General features: G+C 44.6%; 1 protein-coding gene across 2 annotated transcripts in view; it reads left to right on the top strand.

Annotated features, from left to right (window-relative positions):
- MEIOB (meiosis specific with OB-fold) overlaps positions 1-24,207 on the top strand; it is a 78,461-nt gene that overhangs the window by 46,146 nt on the left and 8,108 nt on the right. For both annotated transcript variants that reach the window (XM_075319453.1, XM_075319452.1), the window contains exons 5-10: positions 1,546-1,618; positions 4,854-5,049; positions 7,290-7,390; positions 17,457-17,509; positions 22,231-22,326; positions 22,779-22,880. In XM_075319453.1, the coding sequence (XP_075175568.1) occupies positions 1,546-1,618; positions 4,854-5,049; positions 7,290-7,390; positions 17,457-17,509; positions 22,231-22,326; positions 22,779-22,880 (621 nt within the window). The remainder of the gene's footprint in view (positions 1-1,545; positions 1,619-4,853; positions 5,050-7,289; positions 7,391-17,456; positions 17,510-22,230; positions 22,327-22,778; positions 22,881-24,207) is intronic.

The raw sequence follows: 24,207 nt of genomic DNA on the forward strand, positions 1-24,207 counted from the left end.
TATGTAGCACTGTGTAATAATTTCTTTAGCAGGCATGTTTAATATCGTTATTTCTTACCGGATTCTTTTGGGCTTTATCTGAAGCCCTTTTCTGGCTATTATGTTATTCCAAACATTCCTTTGCTCTATTAATGTCATCTAGTCACAGTTGCCAATGTATTTAAACCTGTGTCCTTTTTTTGTGAATTCGATTCATAATTCTTCCTTTATTAATATCATCGTATTCAGTTTGTAAACTATAAACCAATATTATATTGTTATTGGGATTGATACCCCAAACTGACGGACTGATGATTGTTTATATTATGAGTCTATTTGATTGATACATCCTCCACATTTTTTCTGCTGTACTACCTTTTTAATAATATTTTAAAAAATATTTTAATAATAAAGTTTATATATTTAATGTATGAATTTGTTTGTGTCTTATTCAGGGTAGTGTTTTGTAGGTTTAATATTTGCCACTGTTTCACTACCTGGCTATATTTACATTTAAACTGGCTTGCTTTGTGTGGTGGTCAAATTGTAGGTTAATAGTTTTCATGTCTAGTATAATATATAGGAATAGACCCCTCTGTGTGTAATGACTCTACATAATATATAGGAATACATCCCTCTGTGTGTAATGACTCTATATAATATATGCATTTCCTTTTTGTATTGAATTGCTGAAATAAATTAACTTTTTGATGATATTCTAATTTATTGGGAAGCATTTGTACATCGTTGGATTCAGGGTCTCTGCCTCCATCATGCTGCTCCCAGATGAGCTAATAAAAATCTGCTGACAGATTCCCTTTAACACTTGCGTCCACATGGCGGTGCCGGTATCTGCAGTAGGCCGCATTCACTTGAACGGGTCTGTGCTGCCGCTGTCCGTGCGCTGCTGTGCACAAACACATTCGCCGCTTCATTCTCAGTGAAAAAATATTCACACCACAGTAAAAGGTAATATTTTAATCCATCGCTTTAGCTAAAATTGATTTAGATACGACTATAGATTTTATGCAGAAAGCTTCTTTGCATTAATATACAGTTAAGCTGCAAACTGGAGACGATAAAAAAATATCTCGCGTGACATCCCGGGTCGATTCCTTTGCCGTATTTTTTTCCACCAAGTAAAGCAAATAAAGCGTCTACTTCATCAAAGCAAACTGCGCTTTCCAAAAAAACGAATGATGCCCGCGGAATATAAATAAATGCAGAACACAATGTATGCGTGATTCATGGCGGTAAAGATTCACAGAATGTTTATTTTTCCAAGTATGACTGATTTTTTTTTTTTTTTTTCGGGAACACTTGTAATCTACCCCGGGGTAAAATACATCAAGAAAATGAGTTTGCGAGTACATGTATCATCCAGCGATGTCACAACTGTTCAAAGTGTGCACGGCAACCCCGATTAGTACAATTTTACTATGTTTACATGGTAATGAGGACATCTGTTTTACTTGCACGACGCACGTTTTAATTATCTATATTTATCATTTCGGGGAATACAAGCCGTTCTAAACAATATTCCTATTTTTTTTTTTTTACTTTTAGTTATAATTGAAAATCCTCTCGTGCAAACAAAAGACGTAGAGAAGGAAGAAAAATTTAATCCTTCAACACCAAGGTAATGTGTAAACTTCCCGCTCGCCGTTCACAGAGGGGCTGTAAAGGTTTAACGTCCTTTATATAATGGAGGAGATTGGAAACATATGACAAGCGTCTCTCGTCAATACATGCACCAGGGAGGGATAGATCATATCTACTATTACATCCCATTTCTGACTGATGCTAACCGCTTACAAGCATGGCTTCCAATTTCATTTAATTTACCCAGTATAACTTTTAAGTGCGCTTTTCACTAAAATTGTATGAAAAAAAAAACATATAACATATGGCATACGTGTATAACTGTATAGATACAGTTTCAAAAGCCTGGATCATGTATTTGGCAAACACGCTAAAATTAATCCTAGCCTGAATCTGTTCTTTTGCAGCAGATGTGCATTATATTTAGGAATGGATGAGACTTGGATTGCACTTTTTAAGGTACGGTTCCAATTGCATTTTGTACGGACGAGTGCAATCCAATAAAACATCGGATTGCACTTGCACCAATGTAAAACTATGGGGCAATGTCCATCTGCGATTGATTTCCACAGCGGCATGCAGAATGAATCGCCGTATGCTGCGTTTGGCAGCGAGTGTCAGCTCACACGCACCCATATTAGTCTATGGTGCGTGTGAAACATCACACTGCACTCGCATGTCATCCGCCCGTAGTGCGATGTACGCAGAGACAGGCTGAGGAGGAGATGGGGAGAAAGTCCTCTCTCCCTCTTCTCTGCAGCTGTGATCTGATCACAAGACTGGATCACAGTCGCATGACCCTCGGCTGACACTCGCAGTAGAGGGTCATTAGCATATCGCTTTCGATTCTCTCGCATTTGTAGCTATGCACAGGTGGAACTGTACCCTTACGCGGGATTTGCACGTTGCGACATCACAAGCCGATGCTGCGATGTTGCACGCGATAGTCCCCGCCCCCGTCGCAGCTGCGATATCTTGTGATTCCTGGCGTAGCGAACATTATCGCTACGCCAGCTTCACATGCACTCACCTGTCCTGCGACGTCACTCTGGCCGGCGTCCCGCCTCCTTCCTAAGGGGGCGGGTCGTACAACGTCAGAGCAACGTAACACGGCAGGTGGCCAATCAAAGCGGAGGGGCGGAGATGAGCAGGATGTAAACATCCCGCCCACCTTCTTCCTTCCGTATAGCCGCCGGTGGCAGGTAAGGTGATGTTCCTTGCTCCTGCGGCTTCATACACAGCGATGTGTGCTGCCGCAGGAACTAGAAACAACATCGTACCTGTCGCGGCAGCGTAATTTTGAAAGCCGGAGCCTACACCGATGATACGATAACGACGCTTTTGCGCTCGTTAATCATATCATCTAGGATTTACACACTACGATGTCGAAAGTGACACCGGATGTGCGTCACTTTCGATTTGACCCCACCGACATCGCACGTGCGATGTTGCAACGTGCAAAGCCGCCCTTATAGTGAGGTACGGCAGATAGGACCAAATTAAGTTGGCATGGCGTGGTGAGATGAATTTACTAAGCTGATGAACAGCTTGGATCAGAGGTGTTGGTCAGGGATGAGCGAACCTGCATAGTAAAGTTTGGGGTTCATACCGGACACTGGGTGTCCAGGTGTCGTACTCAAACACTGAATTTTAAAAAAAAAAAAGTCTGGGTCTCAGTTCATAGTTTGGGTACTGTTCATAGGTTAATAAAGTTTGTTGAAAGGCTGCAGCACAGCCTATCAACAAGCTTTACTGCATGAGGAAGTTTCCTCTACGCTACTGTGAACAAAAAAAAGAAGAAGAAAAATTATGTGGGCTCAAGCCTATTTTTGATCACCAGTGCAGGTAAAGCTGACAGCTGGAGGCTGCAACCCTTAGCTGTCAGCTTTACCTTGGCTGGTTATCAAAAATAAAGGGGTTTACACACCGTTTTTAAAAATTATTTTGATAAATAATTTTAAAAAATGGTGTGGGGTCCCCCTATTTTTGATAACCAGCCAAGGTAAAGCAGACATCTGGGAGCTGGTATTATCAGATTGGGAGGGCCCAGGGTTATTTGGCCCTTCTCAGCTTAAAAATAGCAGCCGCTCCAGAAGTGGCAAATTCATTAGATGCAACCCTCAATTGTCAGCTTTACCTTGTCTGGTTATCAAAAATAGAGGGGATTACAAAGCATGTTTTAAAATGATTTAAATAATTTAAAAAAAAACCCACAAAACGTGGAGTTCTCACTCTTTTTGATAACCAACCAAAACAAAGCAGACAGCTAGGGGCTGCAACCCTTAGCTGTCAGCTTTACCTTGACTGGTTATAAAAAATATAGGGGTTTACACAGCGCTTTTTAAAATTACTTAAATAATTTAAAAAAACGGCGGGGGGGGGGGGTCACCCCTGTTTTTGATAACCAGCCAAGGCAAAGCAGACAGCTGGGAGCTGGTATTATCAGATTGGGAGGGCCCAGGGTTATTTGGCCCTTCTTAGCTTAAAAATAGCAGCCGCTCCAGAAGTGGCAAATTCATTAGATGCAACCCTCAATTGTCAGCTTTACCTTCTCTGGTTATCAAAAATAGAGGGGATTACAAAGCATGTTTTAAAATGATTTAAATAATTTAAAAAAAAAACAAAAAAACGTGTGGCCTTCTCACTCTTTTTGATAACCAACCAAAACAAAGCAGACAGCTAGGGGCTGCAACCCTTAGCTGTCAGCTTTACCTTGACTGGTTATAAAAAATAGAGGGGTTTACACAGCGCTTTTTAAAATTACTTAAATAATTTAAAAAAACGGCGGGGGGGGTCACCCCTGTTTTTGATAACCAGCCAAGGCAAAGCAGACAGCTGGGAGCTGGTATTATCAGATTGGGAGGGTCCAGGGTTATTTGGTCCTTCTCATCCTAAATATAGCGGCCGCTTTAAAAGTGGCAAATTCATTAGATACACAATTCTGACACTTCGCCCGGCTCTTCCTGATTGCCCTGGTGCATTAGCAATTGGGGTAATACTTTTGAGCTTGATGTCAGCTGTGAATTGACAGCTGGCATCAAGCCCAGGGGTTAGTAATGTAAAGGTGATCTATCAGACACCCCCATTGCTAGCCTGTCAAGTATAGAAGCATCAGTCTACAGAAAGTTTGCTTATTGTCTGTAACCATGGAGACATATAAGTCTGCAGAGAAGCTGCATACACAAAATCAAGACTATGTTATTATTTTCCAATTTAGATGTAGTACAACACTACAAAATGTAAACAAATTCTTCCTCTTTCTTTCTTTCTAGTTATTACAAATTGCTTATAAGTGAAATCCATTCGTTGGTGAAGATCTGCTCCAAACATGACACCGACCACTCCCTGCTGTCTTTATTATCGGTTCCTCCTAAGGATCCAAATGATTACTATTCGCTGGGAGATATTGTGGCAAACGGGCAAAGCTTGAATGGAAAAATCATTAATGTCCTTGCGGCAGTAAGATGGGTACGGAAATAGAAAGTAACGTGTAGAATCCGGGTCATGGGGGCAATTATAGCAAAATTGTGGTTTAACACAAATGTTACCAAAAATGTTATTCTCAGCTTCATAATTAGGTATTGTCGGATAGTGCTCATATTCCTAGTAATTCACTGCTTATTAAAATCTTCAGCTATTCCTTAAATATTAACACTCGTTGCTGTCATGATCTATGCTTGGTTCAGTCGCTGCTGAGCCATAGCATGTATCGGCTCGCCAAAGTTACAGGTCTCATGGGAGGGGCTTGTTCCATTCTGCCTCGTTCCGGAGGTCATGCTGCCATATCTTGGTGCTGCTACCTCCGGAACGCCGTCAGTGATAGTTCCTGCTAAGGAACGTGCGTGTCTGGCTTCCGTGAGTGTATCCTGATCCTGACCTGTGCCCTCCCTGTACCGCTCATCTGCCCCGTTCCCCTGACTTTCCGGTTATGTCCTCGGTCTCCTTCGCCCTGTCTGTCTGACCTTGGTGCTGTCCTGTGACTTCTAGAATAAAAAGGTGGGGGGGGGGTTGGACGTATATGTACGGCTGGGCCGTATTAGAGTTCGTGACACCACCCACGGTGTGTGGTGAGGTTGGACATCACCGCTGCTGTGACGGGGCACCCGGGGGAGATGTTGTGCAGCAAGTTATTAACCCCTCCGTGGGCAGGGATGGTGGCCCCGGGACCCAGTGGGCGTTGGTGCAGGGAGATGGGCGACCGTAGGGTGCTGTTGTACTCACTATTATTAATCACACAAGTCTCCGGTAAACCAAAATGATGTTGCCCACAGCCAGCTGCGTTCTGGTCCCCCACCTGGCTGGTGGTCTCTGTCTTTCTCCCGCACCTTTGTGAACGTTGGACTACCTGAGCCTGAAACTTCACGAGTCCGCTCCCGGCTGGTGACGGCCTAGGGAGCCCTTGCCCGCAGACACTGGCCCGTGGGATCTCTGAGCCGTGGCCTTTTATCCCTTCTCGGTGGGCTGTTGTCTTCTTTCGGGACTTTGGGTGGCTACAACTCTGTCCCGGTCCACCACGGTTCCACTGAGCCTTCTTCCCGGCTCCTGCAGATGAGACCACCGTCTGCCTCCTAGCCCAAGGCACCAGGGCTCCAACCCTGGCACCTGTCAGTTTGCCTCAGGCCCTGTCACAGGCCTGGCCTCCGCTCTCCTTGAACTCCAGACTCCTCTGACTTTACTACTTTCTCCTGCCTCAGACTATCAGGACTCCTTGGTGGGCGTCTTCCAACCGCCTGGTTCCGCCCCCTGGTGTGCCCATCAGCCCTGAGTGAGGTGACTAGGGTGTATATGGTTGGCTGTGTGTTACCTTTGTGAGGGACAGGTGTAATGCGGGGCCCTATCTGTGACTACCTGGCCCGGCCAGGGCGTCACACATGCGCATCACGGCCTGTATAAACATATAGGAAGACACTGCTGGAGAGACAATAAGATGCGAATAGGGTCTTATCCGAGATTATAAGATTGGTGCCAAAAATGATAGTCACTCACCTGGGGTAGTTGTGAGAAGCCACAACCACTAACACACATGTAGTTGAATCCCAATGGCTGCTGCAGTCCCCGTGACAGATAGATTGTAGAGAAGAAAAGTGGTTAATTCATGGCGTTGCCGTGTATGATAAAGGGTTGAAACAAAATATCCTAAAGTGATTTATTCTACACGTTTCGCAACCATGGCTCCTTCTTCAGGAGAAGTTCCAACAGTAAAGGCTTGAAACAAAATATCTTTGAGTGATTTATTCTACACATTTCGCAACCGTGGCTCCTTCTTCAGGAACTGTTCCACCAGTAAAGGCTTGAAACAAAATATCTTTGAGTGATTTATTCTACACATTTCGCAACCGTGGCTCGTTCTTCAGGAGCTGTTCCTGAAGAAGGAGCCACAGCTCCGAAACGCATAGAATAAATCACTTTAAGATATTTTGTTTCAAGCCTTTATCATACAGGGCAGTGCTGTGGATTAACCCCCTTCTTCCCTTTCCAATCTGTGAAAAAAATTATATACCAGGCATAAAGATGATAAAATAGAACCATAGTTGACCTGCTTATGACTATTAGAGTCTACAGCTTAGCCGAGCCGTACTTTTTCATTTATTTTTGGAGGGGTTCTGCCACCTTGCAGATAGCAAGACTGTGATATGAGCTGCCTCCATATTGAGCTTATTGCACCAGCAGTGACAGAATTATGTACCATTTTGTTTTGGTTTAATCAGGTGGGAGAAATTAAGCCTTTTACCACTTCAGATAAAAGAAAAGGCCAGAGATGTGAGGTGAAGCTGTTCGATGACAGCGTGGAATCATTCGCAATGATCTGGTGAGTACGGACGGCCACATTGCACAACACTCATCTGACTGCTTGGACTAGATACTCGGACCCTGATGTCAGACAATAAAACAAAGCAGCTGTTTTTTAATACTTTTTTTTTAATTATTTAACTTTTTAAGTACAGGGAAGTTTTGATTCTGCACTTAAAAATGCACCTGCATTTCTTATGCATTTGAGCAGACACCCTCATTCCACATAGAAGTCTTCGGTGAAAAAATGCACCAAAATATGCAAAATTCACAAAGTGGGCAGAAATCTTTCTGAGACTACATCCAATTTGGGGTGGGATGAATAACTCTAACATATAAAGCTTTGTGTATGTATGTGTGTAGTATGTCAACTAAAGGAATTTTGCACCTCATGTGACTCAGGGAATGTCATGGACTATGTTTTGAGGGGAAATTTTAACCTTGCGTTTTACAGTTAATCACCAAAATCCTCACTTACTTACTGTTTGGATGTGTGAGTAATATATTGCCTGTTTTGATAGTTAACCTAGATACTTATCAGATAACCTATAGCAACCAATCACAGCTCTTCTTCTATATTGCTACAAGTCATTAAAAGGAGCTTTGGTTGGTTGCTATAGGCAACAAAGGACATTCTTATAAGGCAGCTTATGTGTCACTTATTATGATTTTGGTGGTGGGAGGGAAAGTGAGAAAGAGAGAGAGAGAGAGTGGGAGAGAGGAAGAGTGGGAGAGAGCAAGGGCGGCTTTGCACGTTGCGACATCGCACGTGCGATGTCGATGGGGTCAAATCGAAAGTGACGCACATCCGGCGTCGCAGTCGATATCGCAACGTGTAAAACCTTTTTGATACGATGAACGACCGCAAAAGCGTCGTTATCGTATCATCGCTGCAGCCTCCGACATTTCCATAATGCCGGTGCAGCGACAGGTGCGATGTTGTTCCTCGCTCCTGCGGCAGCACACATCGCTGTGTATGAAGCCGCAGGAGCGAGGAACTTCACCTTACCTGCCGCCGGCTGCAATGAGGAAGGAAGGAGGTGGGCGGGATGTTTACATCCTGCTCAACTCCGCCCCTCCACTTCAATTGGCCGCCTGCCGTGTGACGTCGTTGTGACGCCGCACGACCCGCCCCCTTAGGAAGGAGGCGGGTCGCCGGCCAGAGGGACGTCGCACGGCAGGTATGTGCGTGTGAAACTGCCGTAGCGATAATAATCGCTACGGCAGCTTTCACTAGATATTGCACGTGCGACGGGGGCGAGACTATCGCTGCAGCATCGGTAACACATTGTTACCGATGTCGCAGCGTGCAAAGCCCGCCCAAGAGTGGGAGAGTTGGATAGAGGGAAAGTTGGATAGAGGGAGAGTGGGAGAGTTGGATAGAGGGAGAGGGGGAAAGAGTGGGAGAGAGTGGGAGTGGGAGAGAGTGGGAGAGAGTGGGAGAGAGTGGGAGAGAGTGGGAGAGAGTGGGAGAGAGTGGGAGAGAGTGGGAGAGAGTGGGAGAGGAAGAGTGGGAGAGAGTGGGAGAGAGTGGGAGAGGAAGAGTGGGAGAGAGTGGGAGAGAGTGGGAGAGGAAGAGTGGGAGAGAGTGGGAGAGGAAGAGTGGGAGAGAGTTGGAGAGGAAGAGTGGGAGAGAGTGGGAGAGGAATAGTGGGAGAGGAATAGTGGGAGAGGAAGAGTGGGAGAGGAAGAGTGGGAGAGGAAGAGAGGGAGAGGAAGAGAGGGAGAGGAAGAGTGGGAGAGGAAGAGAGGGAGAGGAAGAGAGGGAGAGGAAGAGTGGGAGAGGAAGAGTGGGAGAGGAAGAGTGGGAGAGGAAGAGTGGGAGAGGAAGAGTGGGAGAGGAAGAGTGGGAGAGGAAGAGTGGGAGAGGAAGAGTGGGAGAGGAAGAGTGGGAGAGGAAGAGTGGGAGAGGAAGAGAGGGAGAGGAAGAGTGGGAGAGGAAGAGTGGGAGAGGAAGAGTGGGAGAGGAAGAGTGGGAGAGGAAGAGTGGGAGAGGAAGAGTGGGAGAGGAAGAGTGGGAGAGGAAGAGTGGGAGAGGAAGAGTGGGAGAGGAAGAGAGGGAGAGGAAGAGTGGGAGAGGAAGAGTGGGAGAGAGTGGGAGAGGAAGATTGGGAGAGAGTGGGAGAGGAAGAGTGGCAGAGATTGGGAGGGAGAGGAAGAGTGGGAGAGTGGGAGAGAAAGAGTGGGAGAGAGTGGAAAAGTGGGAGAGGAAGAGTGGGAGAGTGGGAGAGGAAGAGTCGGAGAGAGTGGGAGACTGGGAGACAAAGAGTCGGAGAGAGTGGGAGAGTGGGAGACGAAGAGTCGGAGAGAGTGGGAGAGTGGGAGAGGAAGAGTTGGAGAGAGTGGGAGAGGAAGAGTCGGAGAGAGGGAACGAGACAAAGAGAGAGACAGAGAGAGAGAGACTTAGTTAGTATTTCGGGCAACGCCGGGTGCTACAGCTAGTAAACAAATAAAACACACAAGAAAAATTGCAGCTTTTAGATCACAGTTTTTTTGTTTTTGAGGATTTCATTGTGGATTTTCTTCTGTGGATATTCCACATACCCCGAGACTAACACAACAATGGAAAAAATAATAATTAAATAATTATTATTTTACTCCAAAAAGCAAAGACAAATCAGTAACTAGCGCGAGTGTTAAATAGAGGATTCCGGTAGGAAAGTTTCAGCCAATGAGTATAACTAGTAAAAAGTTTCTGTTAAGTTACAGCACTAACACTTTTGCTACAGCTTTGTCAAATCAGGAGGAATAAGACTAATAAAAAAAGTAAAGCGTTATTTTATGGAGTCCATTCCTCTATTGTGTGGCTGTGAAATGAATAATGGAGCCCAAAGACGGCGTTTATTTGCATATAAATGTACGGTGCTAAAAACCTCTATTTAGTTGTGTTTTCGTCATTTTATTGATCTCTAAAACACTGCAAATAGGGGCACGATATCATATAGTGACGGGAACAAATGCATTTATAGCAGCAGGATCCTATAGACTGTATAAAGAGTAATGGCTGAGGTTGGGGGCTACATATGAATGAGCTGCACAGACGGACGTGCATTGAAACGCAGTGCAATATGGCATGACTGCCGCAATAGTCACACGGCTCTGACATGCATGTGCGTCTATGTGACTGCTGGAGATAACAAAGCTCCATCTCTGGCAGTCCCATAGACAATTAAAGGGTTACTCCCATCTTCACACACCTGTAATTTTTGTAAGGCTATGTTCACATTTCCGTTGTTTTGCTTCAGTCGCAATCTGTCGCCTTGAGGAATTACGGTATCCTGCAAAATATTTTGCAGGACTCCATTTTTTCCCCATAGACTTCTATTAGCAACGGATTGCCTTGCGTTGCATCCGCCGCATGACGGATCAGTTATTTAGTGAGTGACTGACTGTCAGGCGGGAGCAGCGCAGCATGTAACTTTTTTGGAGCGGCAAAAAAACGGACTTCCGCAGGTGTCCGTCGCAACCGTCACAAGCTATAATGGATGTCTATGGTTCTGGATTCCGCCGTAATCCATCACATATAACTGAATAGGATAACTGAAGTGAGCACTAATATATATATATGAGTGCAAGCCAAAAATACATACTATATATAAGAATAAGGCTGCACATCAAACTTAGATAATGGTATAATGCCTCAAGCATATGGAAAAATATTGGAATATACAATGAAAAATGCTACTTGCTAATTTGAACATGTGAATAATGAATTGCATACCTGCTATGAATATTAGGAAAAAGGAGATATTTAGCAATCGCATTGATCAATGTAACTGAGCCCCAAAACCTCGTCAAGGTATATCTCTATATTGGGGTCCCTAGCTCTGTGACCCTAACTGTGTGTCATCTCATTGCAATTAAAAACTGCTATGGGTGGAGAGGGGTAACTAAGGACTTTCTTATATAGGAGATGGAAAAAACATGGCCGAAAGGGGCGGAGCTGTGTTCACATTCAGAAAAAAAACTACATATAACTGAATAGGATAACTGAAGTGAGCACTAATATATATATATGAGTGCAAGCCAAAAATACATACTATATATAAGAATAAGGCTGCACATCAAACTTAGATAATGGTATAATGCCTCAAGCATATGGAAAAATATTGGAATATACAATGAAAAATGCTACTTGCTAATTTGAACATGTGAATAATGAATTGCATACCTGCTATGAATATTAGGAAAAAGGAGATATTTAGCAATCGCATTGATCAATGTAACTGAGCCCCAAAACCTCGTCAAGGTATATCTCTATATTGGGGTCCCTAGCTCTGTGACCCTAACTGTGTGTCATCTCATTGCAATTAAAAACTGCTATGGGTGGAGAGGGGTAACTAAGGACTTTCTTATATAGGAGATGGAAAAAACATGGCCGAAAGGGGCGGAGCTGTGTTCACATTCAGAAAAAAAAAACTACATATAACTGAATAGGATAACTGAAGTGAGCACTAATATATATATATGAGTGCAAGCCAAAAATACATACTATATATAAGAATAAGGCTGCACATCAAACTTAGATAATGGTATAATGCCTCAAGCATATGGAAAAATATTGGAATATACAATGAAAAATGCTACTTGCTAATTTGAACATGTGAATAATGAATTGCATACCTGCTATGAATATTAGGAAAAAGGAGATATTTAGCAATCGCATTGATCAATGTAACTGAGCCCCAAAACCTCGTCAAGGTATATCTCTATATTGGGGTCCCTAGCTCTGTGACCCTAACTGTGTGTCATCTCATTGCAATTAAAAACTGCTATGGGTGGAGAGGGGTAACTAAGGACTTTCTTATATAGGAGATGGAAAAAACATGGCCGAAAGGGGCGGAGCTGTGTTCACATTCAGAAAAAAAACTACATATAACTGAATAGGATAACTGAAGTGAGCACTAATATATATATATGAGTGCAAGCCAAAAATACATACTATATATAAGAATAAGGCTGCACATCAAACTTAGATAATGGTATAATGCCTCAAGCATATGGAAAAATATTGGAATATACAATGAAAAATGCTACTTGCTAATTTGAACATGTGAATAATGAATTGCATACCTGCTATGAATATTAGGAAAAAGGAGATATTTAGCAATCGCATTGATCAATGTAACTGAGCCCCAAAACCTCGTCAAGGTATATCTCTATATTGGGGTCCCTAGCTCTGTGACCCTAACTGTGTGTCATCTCATTGCAATTAAAAACTGCTATGGGTGGAGAGGGGTAACTAAGGACTTTCTTATATAGGAGATGGAAAAAACATGGCCGAAAGGGGCGGAGCTGTGTTCACATTCAGAAAAAAAAAACTACATATAACTGAATAGGATAACTGAAGTGAGCACTAATATATATATATGAGTGCAAGCCAAAAATACATACTATATATAAGAATAAGGCTGCACATCAAACTTAGATAATGGTATAATGCCTCAAGCATATGGAAAAATATTGGAATATACAATGAAAAATGCTACTTGCTAATTTGAACATGTGAATAATGAATTGCATACCTGCTATGAATATTAGGAAAAAGGAGATATTTAGCAATCGCATTGATCAATGTAACTGAGCCCCAAAACCTCGTCCAGGTATATCTCTATATTGGGGTCCCTAGCTCTGTGACCCTAACTGTGTGTCATCTCATTGCAATTAAAAACTGCTATGGGTGGAGAGGGGTAACTAAGGACTTTCTTATATAGGAGATGGATCTCCACCCACAGCAGTTTTTAATTGCAATGAGATGACACACAGTTAGGGTCACAGAGCTAGGGACCCCAATATAGAGATATACCTTGACGAGGTTTTGGGGCTCAGTTACATTGATCAATGCGATTGCTAAATATCTCCTTTTTCCTAATATTCATAGCAGGTATGCAATTCATTATTCACATGTTCAAATTAGCAAGTAGCATTTTTCATTGTATATTCCAATATTTTTCCATATGCTTGAGGCATTATACCATTATCTAAGTTTGATGTGCAGCCTTATTCTTATATATAGTATGTATTTTTGGCTTGCACTCATATATATATATTAGTGCTCACTTCAGTTATCCTATTCAGTTATATGTAGTTTTTTTTTTTTCTGAATGTGAACACAGCTCCGCCCCTTTTCGGCCATGTTTTTTCCATCTCCTATATAAGAAAGTCCTTAGTTACCCCTCTCCACCCATAGCAGTTTTTAATTGCAATGAGATGACACACAGTTAGGGTCACAGAGCTAGGGACCCCAATATAGAGATATACCTTGACGAGGTTTTGGGGCTCAGTTACATTGATCAATGCGATTGCTAAATATCTCCTTTTTCCTAATATTCATAGCAGGTATGCAATTCATTATTCACATGTTCAAATTAGCAAGTAGCATTTTTCATTGTATATTCCAATATTTTTCCATATGCTTGAGGCATTATACCATTATCTAAGTTTGATGTGCAGCCTTATTCTTATATATAGTATGTATTTTTGGCTTGCACTCATATATATATATTAGTGCTCACTTCAGTTATCCTATTCAGTTATATGTAGTTTTTTTTTTTCTGAATGTGAACACAGCTCCGCCCCTTTCGGCCATGTTTTTTCCATCTCCTATATAAGAAAGTCCTTAGTTACCCCTCTCCACCCATAGCAGTTTTTAATTGCAATGAGATGACACACAGTTAGGGTCACAGAGCTAGGGACCCCAATATAGAGATATACCTTGACGAGGTTTTGGGGCTCAGTTACATTGATCAATGCGATTGCTAAATATCTCCTTTTTCCTAATATTCATAGCAGGTATGCAATTCATTATTCACATGTTCAAATTAGCAAGTAGCATTTTTCATTGTATATTCCAATATTTTTCCATATGCTTGAGGCATTATACCATTATCTAAGTTTGATGTGCAGCCTTATTCTTATATATAGTATGTATTTTTGGCTTGCACTCATATATATATATTAGTGCTCACTTCAGTTATCCTATTCAGTTATATGTAGTTTTTTTTTCTGAATGTGAACACAGCTCCGCCCCTTTCGGCCATGTTTTTTCCATCTCCTATATAAGAAAGTCCTTAGTTACCCCTCTCCACCCATAGCAGTTTTTAATTGCATTGAGATGACACACAGTTAGGGTCACAGAGCTAGGGACCCCAATATAGAGATATACCTTGACGAGGTTTTGGGGCTCAGTTACATTGATCAATGCGATTGCTAAATATCTCCTTTTTCCTAATATTCATAGCAGGTATGCAATTCATTATTCACATGTTCAAATTAGCAAGTAGCATTTTTCATTGTATATTCCAATATTTTTCCATATGCTTGAGGCATTATACCATTATCTAAGTTTGATGTGCAGCCTTATTCTTATATATAGTATGTATTTTTGGCTTGCACTCATATATATATATTAGTGCTCACTTCAGTTATCCTATTCAGTTATATGTAGTTTTTTTTTTCTGAATGTGAACACAGCTCCGCCCCTTTCGGCCATGTTTTTTCCATCTCCTATATAAGAAAGTCCTTAGTTACCCCTCTCCACCCATAGCAGTTTTTAATTGCAATGAGATGACACACAGTTAGGGTCACAGAGCTAGGGACCCCAATATAGAGATATACCTTGACGAGGTTTTGGGGCTCAGTTACATTGATCAATGCGATTGCTAAATATCTCCTTTTTCCTAATATTCATAGCAGGTATGCAATTCATTATTCACATGTTCAAATTAGCAAGTAGCATTTTTCATTGTATATTCCAATATTTTTCCATATGCTTGAGGCATTATACCATTATCTAAGTTTGATGTGCAGCCTTATTCTTATATATAGTATGTATTTTTGGCTTGCACTCATATATATATATTAGTGCTCACTTCAGTTATCCTATTCAGTTATATGTAGTTTTTTTTTCTGAATGTGAACACAGCTCCGCCCCTTTCGGCCATGTTTTTTCCATCTCCTATATAAGAAAGTCCTTAGTTACCCCTCTCCACCCATAGCAGTTTTTAATTGCAATGAGATGACACACAGTTAGGGTCACAGAGCTAGGGACCCCAATATAGAGATATACCTTGACGAGGTTTTGGGGCTCAGTTACATTGATCAATGCGATTGCTAAATATCTCCTTTTTCCTAATATTCATAGCAGGTATGCAATTCATTATTCACATGTTCAAATTAGCAAGTAGCATTTTTCATTGTATATTCCAATATTTTTCCATATGCTTGAGGCATTATACCATTATCTAAGTTTGATGTGCAGCCTTATTCTTATATATAGTATGTATTTTTGGCTTGCACTCATATATATATATTAGTGCTCACTTCAGTTATCCTATTCAGTTATATGTAGTTTTTTTTTTTCTGAATGTGAACACAGCTCCGCCCCTTTCGGCCATGTTTTTTCCATCTCCTATATAAGAAAGTCCTTAGTTACCCCTCTCCACCCATAGCAGTTTTTAATTGCATTGAGATGACACACAGTTAGGGTCACAGAGCTAGGGACCCCAATATAGAGATATACCTTGACGAGGTTTTGGGGCTCAGTTACATTGATCAATGCGATTGCTAAATATCTCCTTTTTCCTAATATTCATAGCAGGTATGCAATTCATTATTCACATGTTCAAATTAGCAAGTAGCATTTTTCATTGTATATTCCAATATTTTTCCATATGCTTGAGGCATTATACCATTATCTAAGTTTGATGTGCAGCCTTATTCTTATATATAGTATGTATTTTTGGCTTGCACTCATATATATATATTAGTGCTCACTTCAGTTATCCTATTCAGTTATATGTAGTTTTTTTTTTCTGAATGTGAACACAGCTCCGCCCCTTTCGGCCATGTTTTTTCCATCTCCTATATAAGAAAGTCCTTAGTTACCCCTCTCCACCCACAGCAGTTTTTAATTGCAATGAGATGACACACAGTTAGGGTCACAGAGCTAGGGACCCCAATATAGAGATATACCTTGACGATGTTTTGGGGCTCAGTTACATTGATCAATGCGATTGCTAAATATCTCCTTTTTCCTAATATTCATAGCAGGTATGCAATTCATTATTCACATGTTCAAATTAGCAAGTAGCATTTTTCATTGTATATTCCAATATTTTTCCATATGCTTGAGGCATTATACCATTATCTAAGTTTGTAATCCATCACATGACGGAATCCAGTGCTAGATTCCCTCATGGTCTACTGAGCATGCCCAGCATGTTCGGCACACCCACTGGCCTGTCCCAAACACAAACGGATCACGACGGATCCATAAAAAAAAACGGATGCACAACGGATGTAACGGACACGACGGATCAATTTTTTTCACAGGATTCCTGTGAATGGAATGCTGTGACCTAACACATCCATTGCGTCAGTTGACATCTCAAAAACGATGGGTCCATCGTTCCGTCGCAACAACGGACCTGACGGAAGCAAAACAACGGAAATGTGAACATAACCTTAGAAGGCAGAGATCTGAAACCCTGTAAGGAACTCATTTTTCAGGGGAAATCCACCTTAACAAAGATGAAAAATTACACTACTTTGTCAATAATCCTAATCACAAATTTGATATCGTTCTGCGTCTACAGCGCTTAGGCAGACGTAGACTTCTCCATGTTTATAGGCTACAAACAAGTCCTGCGTAGTTTGATCTTGCTGTGTTTTTTTGTTGTGAGTGTTCGTCATTGTGGTCTGAGGCTGGGGGGGTTTACAGATGTTTTTGACAGATTCATCAATTGTGTTTTTTTTGTTGTAAAAAGCCACAAAATGTTTGCACAAATGTTCTACAGTCTCCTCCCCCGTGACCTCTCTCGTAGTGAATATTTTATGTAAGTTTGAAATTTTGTGCACAACTTTAGTGACATTTTAGAGGAACATAAAAAAAAGTGGCGAAAGTAAAGAACAGCTTTGATTTTGCGCAAAATTGATGAACTGCAGGAACCATTTTGAAGAATTTACTGCAACAAATGTCAACAACCATGCCAAGATAAAAAACAGAAATAATAAATCGGACCCATTGTGCCTATGAACAGAAATATTTTTACGTTACTATATTATGTCCCTCTCTTGTTCTACAGCTGGGACAATGAGTCCATACAAGTGGCGCAGACCTGGATACCGAGAGAGACTGGTGGGTATATACTTTTATTTCACATCTTTTCACCCGACTCATGGCTGGGCCGGGAGTGCAGATCCTCTGAGTTGTCACGGGCTGGCCTGACCCGGTTTCGTGACCCCGAGGTGTACAGGAGGGAGGGATGGAGGTGGACAGGATGATGGATGGGGGACGTAGTAGGGGTGTAAGAAAAGTCTTTTTAGATCGTGACGCTACCTGTGGTCTGTGGCCAGAGATGGGCCGCCGCTGCGGGTGCTTCTCTCCGGGGCTGATGGTGAAGGTCACAGCCGGGATGGTGTCGCTCTCCACAGGCAGAGCGGGGTTACCCCAGGGGGGGGGATGGACGGAGATGGTGGTAGTCCCCGAGGCAGAGACAGTAGTTGCAGTTCCAAGTCTTTTACTCACTGGTAGTTCAGGCGCTGCCCCAGAGTACTGATCTCCGCCACGATGGGCTCCTCCCGGATCCGTGAAAGGTCAGGTGCGGTGTGTCAGCCTATGGGCCCTTCCTCCTTTGATGTGCTAAGTATCATATCCCCGTGGCGTGAAGCACTTGAGGATCCCGGTGTCAGTAAAGTGTCCCGTTCTGTATGCTGATAGTGCGGTTCTGCTTTGGGGATGGTCAAAGACCTCAGCCTTGGAACCTATATGCTATTTGGCTCCAGGAATAGTGGAACAGGTCCGGTGACTTTCTAGCCTGTTCCCGCGACCCTTGTAGAGTTGGCAGACAACATGAAATATGCCTGCCTTAGGTTTCTGTACCCCAACAACGCCGGTCCTGTGGAAGCAGCCGCCTGCTTCTCCCCAGCGACCGTGTTAAAACGCTTTGGCCCACAGAGCTGCCTCACGGCATGTTCGCTTTGCTCGGCGTCTTTAGCTGTTCTCTTTCCTTTGTAGTTGTGTTGTGTGTTCCACCGGCTGGTTCAATGCTCTCACCAGGTCAACCCGCTTTTCACACTGTATGCTCCTCACTCCCCCTGGTGGTTGCTTCTACCTAACCTTGAGTCCCGGTTTCAGTGGATTGGTAGCCCCTAGTGCGGTAGCGTCCTGTAAACCCAACCGCTGTGGTGACCCCATTATGTGACTCGACCCCGGCCCGGTCCCAATTTGGGAGGGCAACCGACTGTTTATGTATGTGTATGTTGGTGGAACCGGCACCGACCTTCCTTGGACCTGGGATAAGTACTACACCCTAAAGGAGGTGCAGTACCCTGAGGCGCCTGAAGCCTCAGGGGCGCCACACTAGTATTGGCGGAACCCACTGGTATTTGTAAGATCGGCCGACAGTCTAATGTGTGGACAGGCCCCCAATTCTCCCCAGACAGATGATATTAGGGGAGAACATGGTCTATTGGTATGAATTTTAATGCCTCGTCCACTTGTTACTCAGAAGAAAGCAGCCGCCAGTAGGAGCTTTCTCCCCTTTGAAAACATTTGAATATTTCTGTATATGGGAAAGTCGGGAAGAGATAGCTGTGTGCCAAATGACAATGTATGGACAGCCTTAAAGTAAGGGCAGCAAAACTTTCCATTATACAGTGATAAAAGAGGTTGTCTAGACTTTATAAAAAATGGGCTAAGATCAAGAAATGGCATTGAATAATTAAAATAAAAACATTATTCAATAGTGATGAGCGGACACTACCATGCTCGGGTGCTCGTAATTAGTGATGAGTGGGCACTACCATGCTCGGGTGCTCAGTACTGGTAACTAGTGATGAGCGGGCACTACCATGCTCGGGTGCTCGTAATTAGTGGTGAGTGGGCACTACCATGCTCGGGTGCTCAGTACTCGTAACTAGTGATGAGTGAGCACTACCATGCTCGGGTGCTCAGTATTCGTAACTAGTGATGAGCGGGCACTACCATGCTCGGGTGCTCAGTACTCGTAACTAGTGATGAGCGGACACTACCATGCTCGGGGGCTCGTAACTAGTGATGAGCGGGCACTACCATGCTCAGGCGCTCAGTACTCGTAACTAGTGATGAGCGGGCACTACCATGCTCAGGTGCTCGTAACTAGTGATGAGCGGGCACTACCATGCTCAGGCGCTCAGTACTCGTAACTAGTGATGAGCGGGTACTACCATGCTCGGGTGCTCAGTACTGGTAACTAGTGATGAGCGGGCACTACCATGCTCGGGTGCTCGGTACTCGTAACTAATGATGAGCGAGCACTACCATGCTCGGGGCCTCTCTACTCGTAACTAGTGGTGAGCGATCACTACCATGCTCGGGTGCTCGATACTCGTAACTAGTGATGAGCGGGCACTACCATGCTTGAGTGCTTGGTACTCGTAACAACAGTTAATGCTCGCATGGGCGTGACTTGAGTACCCGAGTTTGATGAAAGTCAATGAGAGGAAGATTACCTGGAAAAATGCTTGAGTCTCCCATTTACTTCCATTATACTTGGGTACTCGAGTCTTCGCCCAATGAAGCATCCAACTGCTCGTTACGAGTACCGAGCACCCGAGCATAGTAGTGCTTGCTCATTACTAGTTACGAGTACAGTGCACCCGACCGAGCATAGTAGTGCCCGCTCATTACTAGTTACGAGTACAGAGCACCCGAGCATAGTAGTGCCTGTGTCACGGGCGGAGGAGGGGACGCTGCGCTCTCCCTACTGCTCGGGTCCGGCCGCCGCCTCTGCTGCGGCCTGCTGCTGCTCGGTGGCTCGAGCGATGGGCCGGATCCCGGGGACTCGAGCGGCGCTCCTCGCCCGTGAGTGAAAAGGGGATTGGTTTTTCGGATAGTTTATTGTCCGTGACTCCACCCACGGTTGTGGTGATTGTGTGGACACCACCGCTGCTCTGTATGGGGATCCCGGGAGCGGTGACTGGGAGCAGCAAAGTTGTTAGTTCTCCCCTCCGTGGGTAGGGGGTGGTTGTCCCGGGGCCCTGTGATGAGGTGGGGGATGCTGGATGACAGGGCCGGTGCAGGGCTTGATGGGGTGCAGGGACGCGGGGGCAGCGCTGTGCCTCACGGCACTGTGGTACTCACTCAGCCTGAGACGGTGACACAGTTCTCGGTAAAACACACGGCTGGAAAGACGGTTCCCACGGACGGCTGCTGTTGCTTTTCCCTGGTAGTTGACGGTGACGGTCTCTGTCCCTGCACCTAGTGAAATGTTGGTAGCGATGGGTTCCCACCGGTAACCCGCTCCCCGGCTTGGATGTAGGCCGGAGGAGCCCCTCTTTGCCCGCAGGCGCTGGCCCTGAGAAACTGGTGCCTTGGCGGCGGCGGTGTCTCTCTCCTACGGTTGGACTGTTGCCTTCAATCGGGACTTAGTTGTTTGGAGACCCAGGAGGTCCCCTTCACTGACGGATTTGGCAAATTCACGGCGACTCCTAGCCTTGCCGGGATCCGAAAGGCCCCTGCCAATGGTGCTGACTTCTCTTCGTATACCGCTCCGGTACCGCCGGGCCACCACCCGTCCACGGTCCTTTCGGCAACCTCCGATCAGCCTCTCCTGCAGACGGTCACCTCCGTCTGCTGACCTTGTTGTCTCAGTCCGGGGCACACACCCGGACCAACTTCAGGCTTCCTCAACTGTCACTTTCTCTGTCACTTCTCTCACTGTCCTCCTCTCACTTTCTCCTTCAAAACTGATCTCTCCACTTAACTTGCTTCTCACTCAAGCTCTGCCTGAGCTAAAACTGCCTGGTTTTCCCGCCTCCAGGACTGTGAACTCCTCGGTGGGCGGAGCCAACTGCCTGGCCCACCCCCTGGTGTGAACATCAGCCCCTGGAGGAAGGCAACAAGGATTTTTGGGTAGCTTCGGTGTACCTATCCGGGGTGTAGGGTGTGGTGGTGTCATGACCTGTGACCCCTGGCTCTCCCAGGGCGTCACACCTGCGTATTACTAGTTACGAGTACCGAGCACCCGAGCATAGTAGTGCCCGCTCATTACTAGTTACAAGTACTGAGCACCCGTGCATGGTAGTGATCACTCATCACAATTATTCACCTATTCAAAACCCGATATTCCTGTGGTCTTTGCCAGTTCTCTATCGAAAACTTCACTTCCATCATACACTTGACTGCTGCAGTCAATCACTGCCTGTAATGGTCCCGCTGACATGTACGGTAAATGGCCGCTGATGCCGGTGCTTGGCTGTAGCAATAACACAATTAAATGCTGCGCTGGCTGGAAGCCCCGGAGCAGCAGGAGTGGGAAGGAGAGGTAGGTGAGTGATATTATTTCTTACCATCAGACAACTTCATATACACAAAACTGGAAAGCCGTTGGCGGCACGGTGGCTTAGTGGTTAGCACTACAGTCTTGTGGTGGCTCAGTGGTTAGCACTGCAGTCTTGCAGCGCTGGGGTCATGGGTTCTAGTCCCACTAAGGACAACATCTGTAAGGAGTTTGTATGTTCTCCCCGTGTTTGTGTGGGTTTCCTCCGGGCTCTTCGGTTTCCTCCCACACTCCAAAGACATCCTGATAGGGACTTTAGATTGTGAGCCCCAATGGGGACAGTGTTGCCAATGTATGTAAAGCGCTATAGAATTAATAGCGCTATATAAATGAATAAATATTATTATTATATTATTATAAAGCCCTACTAAATCACCAAACTTGGCACAGAGGGGTTGTTTCTCAGTGATCCCAATGGCGGTCGTACGTCATGTGATACCAAATTGCCAGAATTCTTCAATCGGCCGATCTGATATTTGTATGTTCGGTCACGCCTGGCTGGTAAAATACTAATCACAGTTTATTTCATTCGGTTAAGTGTTATTTGCATCAGAAATACGCATAAATTACGACTCCTTCCGAAATTCAATGGTGGCGACGGTTGTGTCCAAGACCATATTTACAACAAATCCAGGTAAGGATCCTCTGGGGATTTAAAGGGAACGCACCAAATGTCTGTTTTACTAATTACTTCCAATTCAGACGGAAAAAAAAATGTGTGTACTTGTTTTCATTAGATGCCATATTAATGCAGTACACGCTGCTTCTTGGTGAGAATACCTCCGTAATACAGTGCCGAATAGGGGCCCTTAATGGCGGCACATAGACCAGTATAGTGTAGAGAACAAGGAGGAGGTTATCGGCCATTACCACTATAATATTTTAGCTATAATCCTTCAGTTGTTTTAGCCGAGGACGCGACAATCCAATAATAATGTCACGTACATAATCATAATCAATCAAGAAGAAACCGCTCTGAGAGGCAAAAGCCATGCAGGGTCGGATGATAGGCTTCATATACGCATTGCTTCATTCTCCAGCATTTTCTATAGATGAGTAAAACCTTTTCTATTTCATTTTCACCAGACATGCCTGAGGCGTTCGCCCTACTGGGATATGCCAGAGTTTGCACGGAGAATAGACTTTTTGTGGAAGAAAATGATGATCCTTTTGGAGAACCCATAAAATGTACGTAGAAAAAAATAGTGGACATTATTGGTCCACACATCCTAATCATTGGACTTTAGGTTTCCCATTCAGTCTCATTGCCCCTGGTGCATGACATTGGCCCCTCGAGCCCGGTGTGTAACATCCAGCCCCTAGTTTCTGGTGTATAACATCCGGCCTTTTGCCCCCGGTGTATAACCTTCAGGCCATGTGTATAACATGGCCCTTCGTCCCTGGTGTATAACATCCAGCCCCTCGCTCCCCGGTGTACAATGTTCGGTCCCACTCCCCCAATGCATAACATCCGGCCCCTCGCCCCTGGTGTAAAACCTTCAGCCCCTGTGTATAACATGGCCCTCTCGTCCCTTGTGTATAACATTGGGCCCCTCGCCCCCCCCAGTGTATAACATCCAGTCCCCCGCGCCCCGGTGTATAATGTCCAGTCCCACGTCCCCGGTGTATAATATATGGCCCAACGCCCTCTGCGTATAATATCTGGCCCCTCGCCCCCTGGTGTATAACATCCGGCCCTGCACCCTCGGTGTATATTTCTTCCTCCTTAATCTTAGCCCATCACCTCTAAATATTACTGAGAAATGGAAGGAACCGCAGCAACTCGGTCATGAAGTGGAGACCCCTTAACATTACAGAGTGGGGAGCCGAGTGCTGAGACGCAGAGGACAGAAAAGTCACCCCCGCTCTGCTGACTCCATAACTGTCCAGACCTTCTCTGGGAACATCGGCACAAACACTGCGCTTGCCAGGGCTTTATGGCCGAGCAACTGCAGCAGCCGTACCCTACCAAGCACAATGCCGAGCCATACATCACACAGCACAATACCGAGCCGTACATCACCAAGCACAATGCTGAGCCGTACATCACCAAGCACAATGCCGAGCCATACATCACAAAGCACAATGCCGAGCTATACATCACCAAGCACAATGCAGAGCCGTACATCACCAAGCACAATGCCGAGCCATACATCACAAAGCACAATGCCGAGCTATACATCACCAAGCACAATGCAGAGCCGTACATCATCACGCAGAATGCCGAGCCTTATATCACCAAGCACAATGCCGAGCCATACATCATCAAGCACAATGCCGAGCCGTACATCACCAAGCACAATGCCGAGCCGTACGTCACCAAGCACAATGCCGTGCCGTACATCACCAAGCACAATGCCGAGCCGTACATCACCAAACACAATACCGAGCCGTACATCACCAAGCACAATGCCGAGCCGTACATCACCAAGCACAATGCCGAGCCGTACATCACCAAGCACAATGCCGAGCCGTACATCACCAAGCACAATGCTGAGCCATACATCACCAAGCA

This window comes from Anomaloglossus baeobatrachus, chromosome 7, assembly GCF_048569485.1.
Source record: "Anomaloglossus baeobatrachus isolate aAnoBae1 chromosome 7, aAnoBae1.hap1, whole genome shotgun sequence".
Classification (NCBI taxonomy): Eukaryota; Metazoa; Chordata; class Amphibia; order Anura; family Aromobatidae; genus Anomaloglossus; species Anomaloglossus baeobatrachus.